The sequence below is a fragment of the Triticum urartu genome, chromosome 6A, assembly GCF_056163025.1.
Source record: "Triticum urartu cultivar PI428250 chromosome 6A, HENAU_Tu73, whole genome shotgun sequence".
In the NCBI taxonomy this organism is placed as follows: domain Eukaryota; kingdom Viridiplantae; phylum Streptophyta; class Magnoliopsida; order Poales; family Poaceae; genus Triticum; species Triticum urartu.
In genome coordinates, this window is record NC_141878.1 from 320631974 (window position 1) to 320656237 (window position 24264).

General features: G+C 49.9%; 1 protein-coding gene across 1 annotated transcript; it reads left to right on the forward strand.

Annotated features, from left to right (window-relative positions):
• The first annotated feature begins 23517 nt into the window (after nucleotides 1–23517).
• LOC147965133 (uncharacterized) lies at nucleotides 23518–23967 on the forward strand. Its single transcript, XM_087530303.1, has one exon. It carries the CDS (start codon nucleotides 23518–23520, stop codon nucleotides 23965–23967), a length of 450 nt encoding a protein of 149 aa, XP_087386429.1.
• Nucleotides 23968–24264: the final 297 nt, after the last annotated feature.

The following is a 24264-nucleotide window of genomic DNA, read 5'->3' on the forward strand; positions in this document are numbered from 1 at the left end:
TGCCAAAGGAGATCACACAAGCCTTGAGCATATCTTCAAGAATCTGGTTGACACGCTCGACTTTACCGCTAGTTTGAGGATGGAAAGCTGTGCTGAAGCGGATGTTCGTGCCCATGGCCTTCTGAAAAGAATCCCAAAACTTCGAGGTAAAGATGCTGCCACGGTCTGAAGAGATCACTTGTGGAATACCGTGCAGAGAGACAATACGAGAGGTATAGAGTTCCGCCAATTGAGCTGCAGTGATCGACTCTTTGATAGGCAGAAAATGAGCCACTTTGGTGAGTTTGTCGATGACAACGAATATAGCATCATTGCCACGCTTGGACTTAGGAAACCCAGTCATGAAGTCCATTTCAATGTGGTCAAACTTCCATTCTGGAATGGCAAGAGGTTGGAGGAGACCAGCTGGCCTTTGGTGTTCTGCCTTCACTCTTCTGCAGACATCACATTCATTCACGAATTGAGCGATCTCGCGCTTCATTCAAGTCCACCAATAAGCTTGCTTGAGGTCCTGATACATCTTCGTGCTCCCAGGGTGGATGGAGAGGAGAGAATTGTGAGCCTCGTTCATGATCACTTTACGGAGGTCACCTTTGGGTACAACAATACGATCCTCGAAGAAGAGAGTGTCCTTGTCATCAAGGCGGTAGCACTTGTACTTGGACTGACTCTTGGCTATCCCAATCTTCACCTTTTTCACCACAGCATCAAGAAGCTGGGCTTAGCGAATCTGGTCTTCCAAGGTAGGAGAGACTTGAAGGTTGGCGAGGAAACCCTGAGGAACAACTTGCAGATTAAGTTTGCGGAAAGCTTCAGAAAGCTCGGGTTGAAAAGGCTTGAGAATCAGACTGTTGCAGTAAGCTTTCCTGCTCAATGCGTCAGCAATCACATTGGCCTTGCCTGGAGTATACTCGATACTTGGATTATACTCTTGAATCATTTTGACCCATCGAGTTTGCCTGAGGTTGAGATTAGGCTGAGTTAAGATGTACTTGGGACTCTTGTGATCAGTGAAAATGTCCACTTTTCTTCCCAATAGAAGATGTCTCCAAGTCAAAAGAGCATGCACAACTGCCGCCAACTCGAGATCATGAGTGGGGTATTTCTTCTCATTCGGCTTCAACTGGCGAGATGTATAAGCAACAACTTTCTTCTCTTGCATCAATACTGCGCCAAGACCTTGGAGAGAGGCATCACAAAAGACCTTGTATGGTTTGGATTCATCAGGTGGAGTCAGAACTAGAGCAGTGATCAATTTCTCTTTCAAAGTGTTGAAAGCAATGTCACACTCCGGAGACCAAACGTACTTGACGTGCTTCTGGAGAAGATTAGAGAGAGGCTTCGCGATCTTAGAAAAGTTTTCAACGAATCTTCAACAATAGCTTGCGAGACCGAGAAAACTGTGGAGTTGCTTCACGTTCTGAGGAGGTTCCCAATTCATAATTGCAGACACCTTCTCAGGATTCATGGCAATGCCCTTAGCAGAGATGATATTACCAAGATAAAGAACCTCATCGAGCCAAAATTCACACTTGGAGAACTTGGCGTAGAACTGATGTTCCCTTAGCTTATCAAGAACCAAACGCAAGTGCTTGGCATGATCTTCCTTGTTCTTGGAGAAAACCAGAATGTCGTCTAGATAGACCAAAACGAAATCATTGGTGTAGGCGTTGAAGATGAAGTTCATCATGCGAGAGAATGTCGAAGGAGCGTTGACGAGGCCAAAAGACATGACAGTGTATTCATATGAACCAAAGCTTGTCCTGAAAGCCGTCTTGGGAATATCTTGCTCATGGATTCGAATCTGATGATAACCCATGCGGAGATCAAGCTTGGAGAATACTCGAGCACCTTTGAGTTGTTTGAACAGCTCATTGATGTTGGGAAGTGGGTATTTGTTCTTGATGGTCTTCTTGTTCACTGGACGGTAATCAACACAAAGTCGGTCCGTTCCATCCTTCTTCTTCACAAAAAGAACACCACAACCCCACGGAGAAGAACTAGGCCGGATGAGACCCATTTTCTCTTGAATATCGAGTTGCTTCTTCAGCTCCTTCAACTCTTCAGGTCCGAGCTTGTAAGGACGTTTGCACACAGGTTCCGTGCCAGGATCAAGATCAATAACGAATTCAACTGGCCGGTGCGGAGGCATTCCTGGAAGCTCTTCTGGAAAGACGTCTTGATATTCGCAAACGACTGGAATTTGAGAGATGGCATCCAATTCACCCTTCTCATTGAGAGAAAATAGACGGATGGAATTATCCCGAGCGGCAAAGACAATTACATCCTCAGACGAATGAGTCAATCGGATCTGCCTGGCTGCACAATCAAGCTGAGCCTTGTGCTTAGAAAGCCAATCCATCCCGAGAATAAGATCAATATCTGAGTTACCAAGAACCATTGGAGAAGCCAGAAACTTGAAATCACCCGTCAAGATAGAAATATCCGGAACCATCATAGTAGAACTCAGACGCTTAGCCGGAGAGACGACTTGCATAGCTCTGGGTAAAGCCTTAGTACTAAAATTGTTCTCCGATGCAAATGGGAATGACATGAAGGAATGCGATGCACTAGAGTCAAAAAGTACTTTTGCGGGAATATCATTAACAAAAGGTTACCCATGATCACATCTGACGAATCCTCTGCCTGAGCTGCATTCATCAAGTTGACCTTGGCGTGCTTGGGGTTATGCTTGACCACAGCTGTACTTGCCGATCTGACAGGAGGAGGAGGAGGAAGACGCCTCTGGTTGAAACACTTGTTGGCATAGTGACCCTTCTGTTGGCACTTGTTGCACGTGACCTCTGAAAGCGGACGGTGATACAGAGCACTCGATCTTGGAGCTTGAGACAAAGTCTTGTTCTAAAAGCCAGGGTTGGGTGGGTGGGAAGATCCACTGCCACCTTTGCTCTTCTGCTGATATGGCTGACGGAACAGAGGAGGAGGAAGCCAAAACTTCTGCTGCTTGGCCACTTGAGTAGAGGAAGAAGGAGTAACATCTCTGGCTCGCTTCTTGGAAGCATCACACCTCAACTAAGCAGCCTCTTGCTTCAGTGCCATGTTGTAGAACTCATCATATCTCAAGGGCTCAAAGAGAACAAGAGCTAGCTGAATTTCTTCTCTGAGACCACCCCTGAACTGGTATATCATGCTCTTCTCATCAGGGATGTCCTGCTTGGCAAAGCGGGCGAGCTTCTGAAACAACTTGTTGTAGTCATAGACAGACAAAGAGCCTTGCTTTAGAATACGAAATTCCTCACGCTTTCTTTCAACCACGCTTTGAGGAATATGATGAGCTCGGAAATCTCGACGGAAATCATCCCAAGTGATAACACGTCCACCTCTGGAATCCTTGTACTGCTGGAACCATTCTGCAGCTTGATCTTTGAGTTGGAAGGAAGCGAACTTAACAAAGTCCTCAGGCCTGACGTTACTGCACTCGAAATGCTTGCACAGATCCACAAGCCAATCGTCAGCATCGGTTGCCTCAACACAATTGCTGAAAGTCTTTGGCCCGTTAGCAAGGAACTGGTTGAGTGTAGCAAAATGATTCTGATTGCTGCCTTGATTCCCTTGGTTGCCTTGATTGCGCTCTTGAAGAATTTGCATGATCAACTGTGTGTTTGCATTGGTTGCGGCCATCACAGCTTGCCATGCCTCTGGAGGATGTGGAGGTGGTGGCGGATCAGGATTCGGAGTCGTGCGCGTTGGAGGAGCCATCCTGAAGAGGTTGACCACCATTAGCACATTGATAGATAAATATTGAAGCTGAATCCAACGAAATGAAAATTGCAACATATAGTCTTCACATCCGAACAAAATGAACGAATGTATTCCTCTTGAAATGGTCACATATCCATAAATTGAGAAGCCACGTAGAATTAAGGTAGAGAAATAAATCAACAAGGTACGGATCAAGAACGAATAATCGGTAGGAAATCCCAATATCAAACCAATATCCATGGAAGAAGAACTAGAGCTACTAGAATTCCCACCTATGAAACTCCCGAACCTTTCCAGTTATGCAATCAGGTGTTGGGGATACAGGGGAAGCATAATAACTCACCCAAACTAGCAAATCCTACATCCAGCTGTATCCATCCTTCAACACATAACCAAGGAACCTTCGGAAACCATCTACCTCAACCCTCGAAAAGCATCCGTTATACAAGTTATGGCGATACTCCCGAACTCCCGCCCCAGTACTGGGTGGCGTCGAGGTTATCGCACCAATGAACTACATAAAAGTGATTTTCGATGTCGGCGTACTAGACTCAGGTATTCCAGAACTGCAATGATAAAATTATGATGACAATACCTCAGAGCTCAACTCCCCGGGACACTTCCACTAAACCCCTGACAGGAGGCACCAAGTCAATGTTCTCATCATAAAACCATCGGAACGATTCCAAGATACCCGCGTGATCCTAAAAAAAATTTAGTGAAATTTGAGAAGAGAAGAGTCAAAACTCTACGTCAAGATGCCTTACCAGAGCGATGAGGAGACTGGGAAGTAAAAAGAATTCCTACACTCTCCGATATATAATTCCTAAAGACTCAAAACATTTTTCTAGACACAACTCGGCCGCTAAAATGATCAAGCAATGGGGCTCCTAAGGTCGGGGAAGGCTCTGATTACCAACTTGTAACACCCTCGATGCGACTATATCTCCCACGTGTCGAGGCACGACTTAGAGGCATAATCGCATTGAAGGCATATGTCGCAAGTTAGGCAATCTTCACAACATCCCTGGAATATGATAATAAAAGGGGAGATAACATAGTTGGCTTACACTCGCCACGTCAATCAAGTACATAAATAACATTACATCATCCAAACACTCATGGCCCGACTACGGCGCCAAAATAAAAGAGAACCCAACATGCGACACGGTCCCCTTCACCCCCAACTGGGCACCACTACTAATCATCGGGAAAGGAAACATAGTAACGTTGAGAGTCTTCGTCGAACTCCCACTTGAGCTCAAGTGCGTCTCCTGGAGCGGAATCATCAGGCCCTGCATCTGGTGTAATAGTAATCTGTGAGCCACAGGGACTCAGCAATCTCGCACCCTCGCGATCAAGACTATTTAAGCTTATAGGTAAGGCAAGGTAAATAATGAGTGGAGATGCAGCAAGCGACTAGCAAGTATGGTGGCTAACTTATTCGCAAAAGAGAGCGAGAAGAGGAGGCAAAGTGCAAGCGAGAAACTAGGGAGCAACCTGCGCAAACATTACTCCAACACCGTGTCCACTTCCCGGACTCCGCCGAGAAGAGGCCATCATGGTAACACACTCAGTTGATTCATTTTAATTAATTAAGGTTCAAGTTATCTACAACCGGACATTAACAAATTCCCATCTGCCCATAACCGCGGGCACGGCTTTCGAAAGTTCAGTCCCTGCAGGGGAGTCCCAACTTAGCCCATGACAAGCTCTCACGGTCAACGAAGGAATAGACCTCCTCCCGAGACGTTCCGATCAGACTCGGTATCTCGGTTACTCAAGACACTTCGACAGGTTAAAACAAGACCAGCAACACCGCTCGAATGTGCCGACAAATCCCGATAGGAGCTGCACATATCTCTTTCTCAGGGCACACTGAGATGAGACTAGCTACGAGTAAAACCAACCCTCAAGTTTCCCCGAGGTGGCCCCGCAGGCAGCTCAGTTCGGACCAACACTCAGAGGGAGCACTGGCCCGGGGGGGGGGGTTAAAATAAGATGACCCTTGGGCTCCGGTAACCCAAGGGAAAAAGAGGCTAGGTGGCGAATGGTAAAACCAATGTTGGGCATTGCTGGAAAAGCTTTAATCAAGGCGAACTATCAAGGGGTTCCCATTATAACCCAACCGCGTAAGGAACACAAAATCCGGGAACATAACATCGATATGACGGAAACTAGGGCGGCAAGAGTGGAACAAAACACTAGGCGAGAGGCCAAGCCTTCCACCCTTTACCAAGTATATAGATGCATTAAGATAACTAGATAATATAATGATATCCCAACAAGTAAATAAATGTTCCGTCAAGGAACGGCCTTCAATCTTCACCTGCAACTAGCAACGCTATAAGAGGGGCTGAGCAAAGCGGTAACATGGCCAATCAACGGTTTGCTAGGACAATGATGGGTTAGAGGTTTGACATGGCAATTTGGGAGGCTTGAAATCAAGTGGTAGGCATCGTAGTGATTTCGAGGGTATGATCATCTTGCCTGCACAGTTGTCAGAGTTGACTGGATCCTCGAAAGCAAACTCAACGGGCTCCTCGTTAGTGAACTCGTCTCCCAGCTCTACCCAAACAAGACAAACAAGCAACAAGCGCACAATCAACCACGTGCAAACTCAAACAACACAATGCAAAGATGATATGCTATGCGGGATGCGATGCGGGATGCAAAATGCAAGATATGACAGGAAATACATGAACCTGGCCTCAACTTGGAAAACCAAACGTGCCACTGGAAAGATGAGATGAAATCACTTGAAAACGATATAAAGAACGCCGGAATCGGAGTTACGGTTTGGAAATGGCAAGCGATTCAAATATGACACCGGTCTGCGATTTACAGCAAGTAGCCATCTAAATGCAATGAGATGAGCATGCTACATCACCCAATTGTGACAACAAAATATATGGCAGGGATGCACACAAGATGCTTAACAAAAGTCTAGCACTGAGCTATGGCCAATTCATCCATTAACAGGTTCAAACAAGCGTGGCAAAAATGCATATGGCAAACAGATCTCAGACTTAGTGAAATTAACACTTGTCTGGAATTTCAGATCAGGTAGCACTCTTCGGAGCAACAAAACTACATGCTACAGGACCTGAACATGGCAAAGTAAAGCATGGCATGGATCTAATCAAATAGCTTAACAAAAGTCCCTTAGTGACCTTGAGCCAAAAGGGATCAGAAAATACAATTGCAAGCATGTGAACATAGCAAAAACATAATCAGTTTTCATACTTCGTGAAAACTGGAGCAAGCTGAAATATAGCTCAAGTAGGCATGTTTATGAGCTCGATGCACTCACTACAGAGCAAGTCATGGCAAGACAAGCATTCACCCATCAAGAAGGCACAAAATTCAACCTAGACATGTCAAGAACAATGGCATAGCATCCATGGATCAACTACAACATGATCGGCAAAATTGCAAACAAGTTGACAATCTGCCCAGATTCACAAAGTAGCAAAAGTAGAGCTCGATTGACTCAAGTTAGGGTGCTCCATAATTGCAAACAAAGAAATGGATGGATAGATCACTACAAGATTAACAAAACATCCTTACTGATCATCCTTAAAAGAGGCACGGATCAGTAGGAATCAACAAGAACATATGGCATCATGAGATAAACAGCTCAAGGACTTCGTGAAATTGCAAAGTCCCTGAAAACAGAATTAGCAAGTGCACCACTTTGCAAGCTTGTAATAGTCACCACACACATCCTAAAAATACATGGGTTGCACCTCTGGAAAGATGACAAAACCCTTAACAAAACACATGTAGAGCATCAGGTCATAGCATGCACACATTAATCATGGCAAAAATGACAAAATCCTAAATGGAGTAGCAGATCTAACAATTATCTCAAGTAGCCCTCTTCTAACAGAATTTCGGGCATCAAGATGAACTCAAATGCAAATGATGCAATGGAATGAAATGATTTACTCTCTGAGATGAACATTTTTATATGCTATATGCATGAATCGGAGCTACGGATGCAAAGTTACGGAGCTACGAACATGAGCACTTGAACTGAAATTTTTGGGACTTAGAAGAATAAAAACACCTCCAGATCTAGGGTTAGACCCGGCACGCGAACTGAGGTTGGATCCGGGCTCGCCGGAGTTCCTGTACGCCGGAGCTCGCCGGAGGAAGGAGGAGGCCGACGAGGTGCTCCTAGGGCTTGCCGGAGTGGCGGCCGGAGCGCGGGGCCCGAGGGGCGGCGAGGGGCGCGGCGGCGGAGGCGGTGGGCGAGGCGGCGCGGCCGGGCGGGCGAGGCGGCGGGGATGACGTGGAGATGCGGCGGCGTGGCGGAGCTCGGCGGGGAGCAGGGAGGTGCGGGCGGCGGATGGATGGGCCTCGAGGGCCGGCTGCGGGCTTCCCGGGCCCGGGCAGCGCGGGGATTTGGGGACCGGGCATGGGCGAATGAGAGGCTGCCATGTGGCGGCGGTGGCGGCGGGATTTTTCGTCCGGCGGCGGGCGGACACGTCCGGCCGCGCGGAGAGGAGGGGGATCTAGGTCTAGGGTGGATTTGATCCGGAAATTTCGGGGGAGATGCTATTTTATAGGTAGAGGGAGCTAGGAGAGTCCAAATGGGGTGCGGTTTTCGGCTACGCGATCGTGATCGAACGCTCTAGATGATGGAGCAGAGTTAGGTGGATTTTGGGCCAAATTGGAGGGGTGTTGGGCTGCAACACACATGAGGCCTTTTCGGTCCCTCGGTTGACCGTTGGAGTATCAAACGAAGTCCAAATGATACGAAACTTGACAGGCGGTCTACCGGTAGTAATCCAAGGCCGCTTGGCAAGTCTCTGTCCAATCCGGAAATGTTTAATCCTCACACATGAAATAAAGCTAGAAATGACCTCCGGAGGAGAACGAAGCGCCGGAATGCAAAACGGAGAACGGGGAAAATGCTCGAATGCATGAGACGAACACGTATGCAAATGCAATGCACATGATGACATGATAAGAGATGCATGACAACGATAACAACACACGGAGGCAAAGACCCGAACCCGAGAAAATAAATATAACTTAACGCCGGAAACGGCAAGAGTTGGAGTACAAATTGGGAAAGTTACATCCGGGATGTTACAAACACCTCAAGTGTGAACCTCGAGGGTGGTTCCTCTTACGTTCACCTTGATGATTACATCGAGTGGAATCCACGGGGGTGATTCCTCGGGTTTCCCCCGTGATGTCTGGACACACAGTTACCTTGACTTTACTTGAGACCTTTGGGAAAGTCGAGCGAGCCCGGAGAGCAACCGCAAGATGGTTACGAGGCACGGCCATGCAGGCAGGCCGCTCCCGAGTGGGCTGGGCTAGCCCTTGCCGTATTTCCTCGAGACGGGGCGATGGGATCACATTATCGTGAGTCTCTGCTTGTCTCCGTGAGCCTCCAATGCACTAACAGGTTTGGGTATTTGTTCTGAGTTGGCCTTTGGCCTTTACACACTAACCACCACGCGAGAATAGTAATGGGCCTCGATGTCACAGTTTCAGCTGAAGCTTTGTCAGACATCCAGTTCAGCATTGTGGGCCTGTCGGTCCAGTGCCATCCAGTATGAGGTGGTGCTCATCCTGGCTCGTCGCACAACGACCCGGAGTGCAACGGGCAGTGGGCCCAGACCCCAGAGTGCTTAGGATGTAGACCGGCGGGTACCTCTCTGCCGAGCCTAGGTAGGGCTACGACGTGTTGATCTTCCGAGGCCGGGCATTGACTCAGAAAAGTGTGTCTGACCAGAGTAATCAAGCGTGTTAGAAAATGTGGTGCACCCCTGTAGGGAAGATTATCTATTAATAGGCGTGACCACGGTAACGGATGTTCAGACTTATATCCTGATCTTTTAAAACTAGAAATGGATACTTGAGATATGTGGCCCCGAGATTTTTTTCTCGGAGGGAGTCGAGTGAAGATCTCTGGGCATTAATGCTACAACATGTTTGTTAAATATAAATTGCTATTCTTTACTCTTCTACATGCTGCAAGATGCTTGGAGCTGCTTGAAGATGCTAGCCTTTGATTGGCTAGGCCTTTCCCCTCTATTTTGGCATTCTGCAGTTCAATCCACATATACAACCCTTCCTTTTGATACCAATGCATACTTAGTTTAGATCTGATGCTTGCGAGTACTTTCGATGAGTACTCACGGTTTCTTTGCTACCCCTTTCCCCCTTCTTTCTTCTTTCCGGTTGTTGCAACTAGTTGGTGGATCCCTGGAGCCATATGCCACCGCCGACGGATACTACTACATGGAGGCCACCGAAGACCAGGAGTAGTTAGGAGGTCCCAGGCAGGAGGCCTTGCCTCTTCGAACGTTTATGTTTGTGCTTGACTTCTTAAGGCAGTCTTGTTTAACTTATGTCTATACTTAGATATTGTTGCTTTTGCCGACGCTTGTGTATCGAGAAACTGTTTTACTAAATATGGCTGTGTGGCTTACGGGCCAACGTCGCCATTGGGTGGTATTAGGATCTTTTATTCCTCGTCTATACTCTGGGAATCTGATCTCTCTTCTATTCGGGTTATATGATTTTTCTAACTCTATCCTAGGTTCTCGTGATCACATCCACCTGGAGATTTGTAATACGCTTTTCTTGAATTGAGGGACAGGATCTGCTTCACATTGTTCACGGGCCGCATGATCCTTTTATCGAGGGCACCCTGCATTGTCCCCTGCAGATTCCTCGCTCTTGTGGTTTTCTCCAACGTTGATGTAGGCTTTGCTATGTCTCGTTGTTGTATCCCTCCATCGCGAGCATGCGTGCCGCCTAGTATGTCTAGGATGATTCTCTTGTCCGAACTCATACTAACAACATGTAAATGGCTCTGTATATGTATATGTATGTCTTTAATGACTACTGTTTTGTACATACTGTGCCTTTGCTCAAGTTCAAGTTACATCATGAATGACTCCATACACCTGGTCCAACCTCTTGTTAAAACTGCTCCCTGATGTTTTTAGCAGGATGGCTGATGATCCTCCACCTCCACCTTATATTGCCGCAATGATGCATCAGTTTGAATTGAATCACCAGTTTATGGCTGGGGTAATGGCTCAGTTTCCAAACCAAAATGCTCATCAACAGCCTCCCCCAATAACATTGCCAGAATTTGTGCGCCTCAACCCGTCCATTTTCCGCAACTCCACCAATCATATTGATGCTGATGAATGGCTTCGTGACATCCCGTTTGATATGGAGTCAGCTAATGTTGCCCCTGCTAGTTACGTCACCTTTGCGACATTCCACTTGAAGGGTCCAGCTGCTCAATGGTGGGAAAGCCACAGGGGTATGCTGCCTGCAGAGACTGCAACCACTTGGCAGGAATTTTAGTTAGCCTTCCGTGCACGACACATTCCGCAAGGTCTGATGGACCAGAAGAGGAAGGAGTTTCACAAACTCTCACAGGGCACAATGACTATAGATGAATATCAGAGGAAATTCCTTGAATTTTCCTGCTATGCTGCGGATGACATCTGCACTGACGCTCGCAAGCAGGAGAAATTCCGTGAAGGACTCCATCCCGATATAATGCTTGCACTTGTAGCTCATGATTGCACAGACTTTGTGATGCTTGTCAGCCAATCTTTCCGAACTGAAACTGGCCTGACTGAGTACCAGGAGTCGCTCAAGCGTACTAGAGATATTGGCCCATCCTCGAGTCAGCCTGCTCAGAAACGTCGAGTCTGGATCCCTCTCAATGTTCATCATCGACCTGCTCCAACACCAAGGCCGTCTTATGTTGCACCTCGTCTGCCTCTGCCGCCGAGACAGCTAAGGATTCAGGGTAGACAGTCCAGTGTTGTAGTTCCTCCTCATAATGATGGTTTATGCCGCAAGTGTGGTCAGCCAGGGCACCGTGCTGCCAGCTGCCGCCCGACACAGAATCAAAAGGCACGAGCTCGTCAACCTAGAAACCCAAATGCCAGGACGCCTGCACTCAGTCATGGTCATGTTAATCATGTAAAGGTTGAAGAAGCTCGACGGGACCCCAAAATTGTAATGGTACGCTTTTAGTGAATTCAGTCCCAACGTTTGTTCTTTTTGATTTAGGAGCATCGCATTCTTTCATTTCTGAAGCATTCGCACGCAAGCAAGAATTATCATTCGGAAACATGTACCCTCCACTGGTGGTTAGCTCCCCAGGATCCAGGTGGGATACCTCGATGATAGCCCACAACAACCACATTGAAATCGGGGGGTTAGTATTCACTCCTTCACTTATGGCCCTCAAGGTTTCTACCATAGATGTCATTCTGGGCATGAATTGGTTGGGTCCTCACCAAACCCTGGTCGACTATGCAGCTGAGACAGTCCAGCTCACTCACCCTTCTGGCCAGACTGTCCAATACTCAGCCCGAACAGCTCAGGATGCCGAGAACCAGATATAAGTTCTGAATGCATTAAATGCTTCACCTCTTGAGGGAACAAAGAACATTCCAATCGTTCGTGATTTCGAATATGTCTTCCCAGAAGAAATTCCAGGAATACCCGCTGCTAGAGCTGTCGAATTCGTCATAGACTTGAAACCGGGCACAACTCCTATTGCCAAGCGACCCTACAAGATGCCGCCACATCAACTCCTTGAACTTAAGGAGGAAATTGACAAATCTCTTCACAAGGGATTCATTCGTCCTAGTTCCTCTGCTTGGGGAGCTCCTTCTCTTTTTGCCAAGAAGAAGGATGGAACTAATCATTTGGTCCAAGATTACCGACCTATCAACCAGGCAACAATTTAGAACAAGTATCCGCTTCCCAGAATCAATGACCTGTATGATCAACTTGCTGATTCTTCAATATTCTATAAACTTGATTTGAGGTTGGGTTACCCCCAGATTCGGGTTCGTGGAGAGGATATCCCCAAGACTACATTCGTTACTCGCTATGCTTCATACGAGTACACCGTCATCTCTTTCGGCTTGACCAATGCTCCAATAACATTCTCTCGTCTGATGAACTATATATTCATGGAATACCTCAACCAGTTCGTCGTGGTTTATCTGGATGATATCCTTGTATACTCCAAGAACAAAGAATAACATGCTGAACACCTTCGACTTGTTCTAGAAAAACTTCGAGAGCATCAACTATATGCAAAGTATTCCAAGTGTGAGTTCTGGTTACCCGAAGTAACCTACCTTGGTCATGTGATCTCCTAGGATGGTATTGCCGTCAACCCCAAGTGAGTTCAGGCTATTCTCGATTGGACTCCTCCGAAGAATGTCAAACAATTCATATGTTTTCTCGGACTCGCGAGCTATTACCGTCGATTTGTCGAGAACTTCTCCAAGATCGCCAATCCCCTGACTGGTTTGCTTCACAAGGGCATCAAGTTAGAGTGGACAGAAAAGTGTCAGGAAAGTTTCCAAGCACTGAAAGACAAGTTGACTTCTGCCCCAGTGCTTGCTCCGCCAGATACTAAGAAGGATTTCGTCATTTACTGCGACGTTTCACGACAAGGATTAGGCTGTGTACGAATGCAAGAGCGCAGAGTGATAGCCTATGCCTCTCGTCAATTGCGCCCTCACAAAGAGAACTACCCAGTTCATGACCTAGAGCTTGCTGCTGTCATACATGCACTGAAACAGTGGCAACATTACCTTCTTGGTAATTGTTGCGAGAACTTCACCGACCACCAAAGTATGAAGTAGCTGTTTACCCAGCCAGACCTGAACCTCCGTCAGCAGAGATGGATGGAGACCATAGCCGACTTTGACTTGGCTATTTCCTATACACCATGCAAGGCTAATGTAATGGCTGATGCTTTGAGCCGCAAGTCATATTGCAATCACCTTGAGGTTCGAAAAGTTCAGCCCTCGCTTGTTGAAGAATTTAGAAAGCTGAACCTCCATATTGTTCCTCCGAGTGCACTCACTCCCCCTCCTAAGGAGTTCCGCAAGATGAACCTATGTGTTATTCCCCAGGGTTCCCTCAATACCCTAGTTGTCGAACCAGATCTTGTGGAGAGCATCAAGAGACGTATGATCCACAAGTTGAGAAGATTAAGCGCTACCTTGCAGAAGGAAGGCCCTCATTCTTCAGTGTTGAAGATGATGACACCTTGTTCTTTAAAGGACGCCTAGTGGTTCCTTCAAAAGACAACCTGGATATGATTCAGGAAGTTATGAAAGAAGCTCATGATACGCCCCTGTCTGTTCATCCGGGTAGAACCAAGATGTACCAAGACATTCGTCAAAGATTCTGGTGGTCAAACATGAAGCAAGACATTGCTCGCTATGTTGCTGAATGTGACGTTTGCCATCGTATCAAAGCAAAACATCAAAGGCCTGCTGGAACTCTGCAACCTATCTCTATTCCTGAATGGAAATAGGACCATGTTGAAATGGACTTCATCACTGGATTTCCCAAATCATAGAAAGGTAATGATGCTATTGTTGTCATCATTGACCGCTTTCTAAAGTTGTACACTTTCTGGCCGTCAAAGAAATGATCACTGCTAGTCAGCTGGCAACTCTCTATATGTCCGTAATTTTTTCACTTCACGGTATTCCATTGGTAATCAGTTCAGACCGTGGCAGCTTATTCACTTCAAGATTCTGGGCAAGTTTCCAAGAAGCTATGGGAACTCATCTGTCTTTCAGTACTGCTTTTCACCCTTAGTCCTAGGGACAAGTTGAACGAGTCAATCAAGTTCTCGAAGACATGATTTGAGCTTGTGTTATTTCCTTCGGCAAGAAATGGGAGGAATCTCTCCCGTATGTTGAGTTCTCCTACAACAATAGCTATCTAGCTAGTCTGAAGATGGCTCCCTTCGAAGTATTATATGGATGAAAGTGCCGAACCCCTCTGAACTAGTCAGAAACTGGGGAACGTCCACCCTTCGCTCCGGATATTATCCAACACGCTGAAGAACAAGTCCGCGTCATTCACGAGAATCTCAAGACTGCTCAGTCACGTCAAAAGAGTCAATATGACCGTCATCATAAAGACATGGTCTATCAACCTGGCGAAAAGGCTTATCTTTGAGTCACACCAATGAAGGGTGCTCACCGCTTCGGGATCAAGGGCAATCTAGCTCCTCGTTATATTGGTACTTTCAGTATTCTCGAAAGGCGTGGAAAAGTGGCATACCAGTTGGAACCACCGCTGAACCTTTCTCAGCTTCACGATGTGTTCCACATGTCACAGTTTCGCCGCTACTTCAGGGACCCAATCCGAGCAGTGGATCATGAAGTGCTTGAGTTGCAACAGGACCTCTCCTATAAAGAGCATCCGGTCTGCATTCTCGACCAAACTAAACGCCGCACACGTCAGAAGGCGATCAAGTTCCTCAAGGTCCAGTGGTCGCATCACTCTGAAGATGAAGCCACCTGTGAACGCGAGGATCACCTGCGTGAAGAATACCCTGCTTTGTTTCATTCTACCTCCTAAATCTCGGGATGAGATTTCTTGTAGTGGAGGAGAATTGTAACGCCCAGATAATTATGCAATAGTAATCTCATGCTAATGATGCCACGTCATCGCGATTCCTGTTGTTAACCCCGCGAAGATTCAATCATGTTCGATTTCAAAATTTAATATTAAGTCAAATGACAAGAGTAAATAAAAGAAAAGGGGGAGAGCAAGGAAAAAGGAAACCCACCCCCGTAGGGCCGACTGGCCCAACTAGCCACAAGGCCAGCTAACTGGGCCTCAGCCTAGCTGCCTCCTCGCATAACTAGCCCGCACCTGCACCAAAACCCTAACCCCTCCCCCATGATCCCCATTTCCCCCCATCGCGCGATCTAGATTGGGAGCACCCCAGCGCTCAGCGCCCCGATCCCATCGCCCCTGTCGGCCTCGTCTCGACCGCGCCGCCTCTCCCCAGCGTTCGCGCCGCCTCACTCCTCGACACCGGCCCCGCCGTCGCCTCCTCGCCCCTCTTCTCCTTCACTCGACGCCCGCCTGTCGCCGCGGCCTCGCCTCGTCGTCGACCCGATGCCGGCGCCCTCGGCAACGCCACCCTGCCCGCCTCCCCGAGGCCAGTGCCGCGCCCTACGCTCCGGTGTGAGCCCCTCACCGTTTCCCCCTCCCCCTCATCTCCGTCGTCGAACATGGCCGCCGCTCCCCGTTGCTGATGCCGCCCGGCCCGCGCCGCCATGCGTCCCCGCGCCATCGCGCGGTCGCCGTGCACTGGTCCACCGCAACCATGGCCTTCCCCCCCTCCGGCCACCATCGCACCCTCACCCCCGCACGTGCCCATGGCCGCCGCCGCCATGCGTCCCCGTGCCGTCGCACGGTCGGCGTGCGCTGGTCCACCGCAACCATGGCCTTCCCCCCTCCGGCCACCATCGCACCCTCACCCCCGCACGTGCCCATGGCCGCCGCCGCCAGCGCCTTGCTGCGGATCAGCTCCGACCAAGCTGTCGCTCGGCACTGCCGCCCCCTGCAACACCGCCTCCGGTGCACGCGCCTGTCGGCGCTCCCGCCTCGCGGACCACCACCCAACAGCCACGCCGACGCCGTCCCTTGCCGCAGTCTCGCCAACCATCTGACCCGCCCGGGTCTGCCCCCATGGGCATGTGCCTGGAACCGCTACACCCGCGTGCCCGCTAGCCCTTGTGCCAGTTACACGTGGGGCCCAGCCCCTAAAAATGAAAATGAAAGGGTTAAAAAGAATTAAAAATAATAATAATTAAAATTAATTAATTAATGCAATCAATCCTGTTAATTAACCTAATTAACTTATTAACTAATTAAACTGTTAATTAGTGTTAGTCAATGACAACCGGGACCCACGTGCTAGTTTAACTAGTCAAACAGACTGTTGATTGCTGGCATCATGCTGATGTCATGCGGATCCAGTAATGGCTTTTATCTATTTAAATTAATTCTGTTAATTCCGAAAATGAATTAAAACTTTGAAAATTAATAGAAACTAAGCTGTAGCTCGGATGGAATTACTTTATTCATGAAAGTTGCTCAGAACGACAAGGCGTATCCGAATACAGAGTCCGTTCATCTGTCACATGCCCCTAGCATAGCAAACATGCAACCTTTCCCCTCTGTTTTGTTTGTTCGAATATGCCAAACTTCGGGAAAACATTCCCGAATGTTATCCCCCTTCGCCGGTATCACATAGTACTACGTTAGAAAATGACTAGTGCTGCTTATTGTCATGTCATGCATCTGTGTGCCTTATATTTACCGTTTCTACCCCCTCTCCTTCTTCGATAGACCCCGAAACCGCTACCGATGCCCCTATGATCGACTACGTCAACGACAACCCTTCCTCCCTTTCAGCGGAGCTTCCAGGCAAGCCTCCCCCATTGATCATCCCGATATAGCCCATTCCATTCTCTCATGCTTCCATTAGATTTTGCTACTGTTATTGATTGCTCCTATTCTGATGCATAGCTTGCTTTTGTAACCTGCTCACTGTACCTTACCTACTTATCCTAAACTGCTTAGTATAGGTTGGATAGTGATCCATCAGTGACCCCCACCTTGTCCTTGTAGCCCCTGCTTCATCATCGATGACTCGATCAACGTGATCGACGACCAGAGCCCGACACCTCACATCACATCATGCCCCTTTTGTTGCCGACTCTGCATAGATACCATCGAGTGCCGGGGATGAAACCTCATACATCACTCCCGATGAGATCTTTGTAGTGTAGCTATTCGGTCGTGGTCATCGAGGGTGGTTCCTCCTTCACCATTCCTTATACGGCTCTGTCGTGCAAAACATCAAGTGTGAACCTCTAGGGTGGTTCCTCTTACGTTCACCTTGATGATTACATCGAGTGGAATCCACCGGGGGTGATTCCTCGGGTTTTCCCCTTGATGTCTGGACACACGGTTACCTTGACTTTACTTGAGACCTTTGGGAAAATCAAGCGAGCCTGGAGAGCACCCGGAAGATGGTTATGAGGCACGGTCGGGCAGGCAGGCCGCCCCCGAGTGGGCTGGGCTAGCCCTTGCCGTATTTCCTCAAGATGGGGCGACGGGGTCACATTATCGTCAGTCTCTGATCATCTCCGCGAGCCCCCAATGCACTAACAAGTTTGGGTATTTGCTCTTAGTTGGCCTTTGGCCTTTACGCACTAACCACCATGCGAGAATAGTTATGGGCCTCGACATCGCAGTATCAGCCGAAGCTTTTTAAGATGTCCAGTTCAGCATTGTGGGCCTGTCGGGCCAGTGCCATCCAGTATGAGGTGGTGCTCGTCCCGGCTCGTCGCACAATGACCTGAAGTGCAACGGGCGATGGGCCCAGACCCCAGAGTGCTTAGGATGTAGACCGGCGGGGACCTCTCTGCTGAGTCTAGGTAGGGCTATGATGTGTTGATCTTCCGAGGTCGGGCATTGACTCAGAAAAGTTTGTTCGACTAGAGTAATCAAGCGTGTTGGAAAACATGGTGCACCCATGCAGGGAAGATTATCTATTAATAGCCGTGTCCACGGTAACGGACGTTCAGACTTATATCCTGATCTTTTACAACTAGAAATGGATACTTGAGATATGTCGCCCTGGGATTGCTTTCTCGCAGGGAGTCGAGGAAGGATCTCTGGGCATTAATGCTACAACATGTTTGTTAAATATAAATTGCTATTCTTTACTCTTCTACACGCTGGAGAATGCTTGGAGCTGCTTGAACATGCTAGTCTTCGATAGGCTAGGCACTTTCCCTCTATTCTGGCATTCTGCAGTTCAGTCCGCATATACGACCCTTCCTTTTGATACTAATGCATACTTAGTTTAGATCTGATGCTTGTGAGTACTTTGGATGATTACTCACGGTTACTTTGCTACCCCTTTTCCCCCTTCTTTCTTTTTTCCGGTTGTTGCAACCAGTTGGTGGATCCCTGGAGCCAGATGCCACCGCCGACGGATACTACTACATGGAGGCCACCGAAGACCAGGAGTAGTTAGGAGGTCCCAGGCAGGAGGCCTTGCCTCTTCGATCATTGATTTTTGTGCTTGCGGTCTTAAGGAAGTCTTGTTTAACTTATGTCTGTACTCAGATATTGTTGCTTCCGCTGACGCTTCTGTATCGAGCTTGTATTCGAGCCCTCGATGCCCCTGTCTTGTAACATGGAGCTTGTATGCCTTTCATTTGTGTTTAGAGTTGTGTTGTGATATCTTCCCGTGAGTCCTTGATCTTGATCGTACACGTTTGCGTGTATGATTAGTGTACGGTCGAATCAGGGGCGTTACACTCCGGCTGGGTGGCGGACGGAGGAGTGTGTGGGGCTTCGTAGGTTTTTGCAGCCTAGGTGTACAAATGGGTGGGCGGATGGGATGGGAGGGGAAACCATGGCTTTAGGGACGCGCTTGTCCGAAATGCGGGGTAAGTTACAAAAGTACCCCCCACCGATTTCAGCTAGGCGGTTCTTTCAATTCAGGGGTATCACGGGCATTTCGCGTGTTGGGATTTCGCAGGAGGTGGGAGTTTTTGCGCGCGTTGTAAGTTTGGGATAGCAAGGTGCGGGTTGAGATGGAGGGACTTTTTGGAGCATAATGAGGCAAAGGTATATCTTAAAATTTTGGGGTAACAAAGAGAGGGTTGAAATTTCCGGACAAGCCTAATGTGTACTGTACCAAATCAATTCGTACTTCCCTCGATGAAGAAACAAAAAGAAATCAATTCGCACCACACAAGAGAGTCTAGATCCGTGTACTGTACCAAATCAATTCGCACTACAAATGCCATTCGAAACTTTGAATCCATGTTATGCTCAATTAAAATATTTCGCTACGTGTATAATGCATGCAACCTGCTACTCAAATGAAGGTTTTAGTGCATTCCGAACGTATATACTACCGCTTCAATATGAACTAAATTTGAATTCATTTATCTATTTGAATAAGATCTACAATCATGATTGTTGTCAAGTTAAACCATTTGAATTCATTTCTCTATTTTAATAAGATCTACAATCATCATTTGTCAGCGTTCTGGGAACGGGGGTCCCCAGACATGCGTGCCTGCGGCCCGCAGCGTGGCTCCACCAGCGGCCTTGTACGGCCCATCTTCACCAGCAAAGATTCAAGACCCTCGCGAGGGGCCAGGCCTCGCGAGGCAGATGACGCAAGACCTCCTCAGGGGCGGCCTCACCAGGCAGGCTCGTGAGGGGCGGAGAGATCAAGGCAAGGGAGACCTCGTGAGGTGCTAAAGGGGCAAGCGTAGACGAGGAGTCCCGAGGCATCAGGCAAAGGTTTCCATATCGGTGCAACAAGACCAAGACCAGCAGGACAGCAAGACAAAGGTCACCGTGGATCCGAAGACCGCGTCACCACTAGAGCCTTTGGCAGGCGAAGACCACTTTTGTCAGGATAGCATGTACTAGTTGTCTCCCTTCGAATTTGGCCATTGTGGGATCCCTTCCCGCTCAATATTTTGGAAGAGGACCAGGGCCTATATAAATAGGACTAGCCACCACCGTGGAGAGGGAGACTCCGATCTTCAACCACTCAAGCACACCAAGCACAAGAACACCTCTCCTCACGAGGCTGTTCTTCCTTTGTACTGTCCATCCTCAGCCCAAGAGGCAATCCACCACACGACACTAGAGTAGGGTATTACACCACAATGGTGGCCCGAACCAGTATAAATCTTGTGTCTCGTGTTCTTTGGGTTCGTCAAGCTAGGCCGTGAGAACGTAGAGCGTGCGAGCTAGGGAGGTGGAGAGATCTTCGTGCGCACCCCAGTGTTTGAACCTCAAGGGTTTTGCCGGAAACCGAAATCCGACATTTGGCGCGCCAGGTAGGGGTGCATCGAAGCTTTGCCCTCCCGACGGCCTTGCCTCTCCAGCCGACTCTCATGGATGCCGCCTCTTCTCCGACTAGATCGACGAGCGCCCTTCGTAGCGCCGTGGGGCTTTGGGCCTTCACCCCTGCCTTGCGGTGAGTGCAATGGCCGCACAAGTTCAAGCCGGAGATGCCGCCCCGTTACGATGGTGCGAAGGATCTAGCAACCTTCTTGCTGGCATACGAGGAGGCCATCTTGGAGGCTGGGAGTGACGGTAAGGTCATGGCCAACTAGCTCCCGATGGCCCTGACTGGCATGCCGCGCACCTGGCTCCTCCATCTGCTGGAGTCTTCCGTGGCCTACTGGGAAGAGCTGCATGATCTCTTCATCGCGCGCTCGGAGGACCAGCACCCCCTGTCGTCGCGGCTCTCCTCGGTGGCTCTCAGGCGCCGCCCTCGGATCATCACGCAAGCCGTTCTTTCTCCAGATCAGCGCCGTCTCCACGCGGCAGGGGGCTCCCCTCGGTTGGCCGGCGCCCAAGGCCGACCTGATCTTCAATTCGGGGGATCACCCAGTCACCACCGTCGGCTCGGGCGTGCTTCTGATGCTCTGCACGCCCACCATCTGCAGAGTAGCCGTCACCAAGACCCTCATCGACGGCGGCGCTGGCCTCAACGTGCTCTCCGTGGAGGCTTTCAGCCTCCTCCACATACCACTTGAGCGGCTCCGCCCTAGCAAGCTATTTTCCGGGATCGGTGGGGGCTCCTCCGACCCCCTGGGGCAAATCTGTTTTCCCGTGACCTTCGACACACGCGACAACTACTGCATCGAGCTGGTCGACTTCGACATCGCTCGCATCGGCTTACCATACAACGCCATCCTCGGGTACTCGACGCTGGCCCAGTTCATGGCAGCCACTCACCTTGCCTACAACCTCATGAAGATGCCAGGAAGCAAGGACGTCCTCACCGTGGTCGGAGACACCAAGGAAGCCGTGGCGGCCCTCAAACTCGCATTCAGGGTCACGGCGGCAGCTTGCCCGACCAACAAGGCAGGGCCCAGAGCCAAGCGGGTTGTGCCGACCAAGAAGAAGCAGCTGTTCACTCAGGGTCAAGCCAAGACAAAGCAGATACCGGTCGACGAGGACGGGGCCTCTGGAGCCACCTTTACCATAGGCGCCGACCTTGCCCCCGATCAAGAAAAAGAGTCAGTGGACTTCTTGCGGGCGAACATGGAAGTATTCGCCTGGGAATCCAAGCAGCTGGCTGGGGTCCCGAGAAATGTGATCGACCATCATGTGAGGGTGTGCCCCAACGTGCGCCCTATGAAGCACAGGGCAAGGCGGGAATCCACGGAGAAGCAGTCCGTCATCATTCAGGAAACCCGCAAGCTGGAGGCAGCGGGCGTCATTCGCGAAGTCCGGTATCCAAAGTGGCTGGCGAATCCGGTTGTTGTGCCGAAGAAAGGAGGGAAGGAGCGCATGTGTGTTGACTTCAGCAACCTCAACAAGGCTTGCCCTCAGGACCCGTTCCCACTACTGCGCATCGATCAGATTGTCCACTTCATCGCCGAGTGCGACCTGCTATGTTTGCTAGATGCATTCTCAGGCTATCACGAGATCAAGATCGCAATGGAAGATGAGGAGAAAACAACTTTTTTGACCCCATGCGGGGTGTACTGCTACACTTGCATGCCATTCGGACTGCGCAACACAGGAGCAACCTTCTAGCGACTGATGCACATCGCCTTAGGGCAGAAGCTCAGGAGAAACGCTGAGGCATACGTCGGCGACATTGTGGTGAAGTCTTGGGAGGCAAGAACTCTGATTCAGGACCTGGAGGAGACCTTCGTGAGCCTGCGCCAGGTGGACCTGCAGCTCAACCCGGAGAAGTGCGTGTTTGGTGTCCCTTCGGGCAAGCTGCTGGGCTTCCTCGTATCTCATAGGGGATCGAGGCCAACCCGGAGAAGGTCAAGGCAATCGAAGACATGAGCCCACCACAAAACCTCAAGGAGATGCAGAAGCTTGCAGGCTGCGTGTCTTCGCTGGGGTGCTTCATCTCCAAGTTAGGGGAGCGCGCATTGCCGTTCTTCAAGATGATGAAGAAGAAGGGTCCATTCGAGTGGACCCCCAAGGCCGACCTGGCATTTCAAGACCTCAAGAGATACTTGAAAGCCCACCGATGATGGTGGCGCCTCATCCTCGCGAGCCCTTGGCACTCTACCTATCCGCCACACCCCACTCCGCCAGCGCGGGGTTGGTGGCCCTCAGGGAGGGGCCCGAGGTCGAGGACCCGCCAAGTGGAGTCTCCAAGACGGATGAGGAAGCTCAGCACCAAGGCAATGCTCCTGAGATAGCAGCTGCCCCGATAGGTCACCATGCCCCAGGAGCTGGACACCCGTAGGAAATAACCCAGTCCCCGGGAGCCAAAAACTCTGTCAGCTCTCCTACCCTTGTTGACCATCCAGTGTACTTCGTCAGCACGGTCCTGCGAGATGCGAGTGCGCGATACCCCATGCCTCAGAAGCGCTTGCTCGTGCTCCTGGTGGCCTCGCGCAAGCTGCGCCATTACTTCCAAGGTCACCCCATCAAGGTCGCTTCAGCTTACCCATTGGAGAGAGTGCTCAGAAGCCCCAATGCTGTGAGAAGGGTCACCGAATGGAACATCGAGCTACAAGTGTTCAACCTGGAGTTCAGCACAACTAGACTCATCAAGGGGTCTCCACTCGCCGATTTTGTGGCAGAATGGACTAACACCCCAGAGCTCGAAGCAGACGAGAACTGATCCTTCTCACCAGCAAGTGAAGCGCCAGATGGTTGGGTCATGTACTTCGATGGCGCATTTGCACGCCAGGGCGCGGGGCTGGAGCCGTGCTCATCTCGCCCACTTAGGACAAGCTTTACTATGCCGTGCAGCTCTGCTTCCAGCGGGGCGAGAAGGTCTCCAACAACATCGCAGAGTACGGGGGTCTCATCGCCAACCTCAAGGCGGCAGTGGCCCTGGGTGTGAAACGCCTCACCATTAAGGGAGATTCGCAGCTCCTCGTCAACTTCACCAACAAGGTGTACGAGCCAAAGGATGGGCACATGGAGGCATACCTTGCGAAGGTGCACAAAATGGAGAAGCAGTTCCTGGGCCTGGGGCTACAGCATGTGCCTCGTGGCACCAACAAAGAGGCTGACGACATTGCCAGAAAAGCATCCAAGCGGCAGCCCCAAGAGCTTGGCGTCTTCGAGGAGCGTCTCTTCAAGCCTTCGGCAGCACCTCCACCTGCGGAGCCGACGCCGCCTCAGGAGGAGCTCCCCCAGCCACCAGCCTCGGGAGCCCCCGCCTGTGGCCCGACCTCGGGAGTGCGCCTCCTCTTAGCGCTCGAGCCTCAGGAGGGGTGCTGGACTGAGGAGTTCAAGGCGTACCTGACGCGAGGCACGTTGCCAGAGAAGGAAGAAGTCACGGAGCGTGTGGCTCGACAGGCTATGGCGTACTGCATTCAGGACGGTGAGCTATACAGGAAGCGGCCAAATGATGTTTCTCTGTGATGCATTTCCAGGGAATGGGGGAAAGAGTTGCTGCCTGACATACATGGCAAAGACTGCGGGCACCACTCGTCGTCGCGGACCCTGGTCGGTAAGGCTTTCCACAACGGGTTCTACTGACGCACAACGCTCAATGACGCGGCCGAACTAGTGAAATCTTGCGAGGCCTGCCAGTTCCACACCAAGCAGATCCACCAACCTGCCCAGGACCTCCAGACTATCCCGCTCTCATGGCCGTTCGCGGTCTGGGGGCTGGATATCCTGGGTCCATTCCCTCGAGCGCCTAGAGGCTACCGCTAC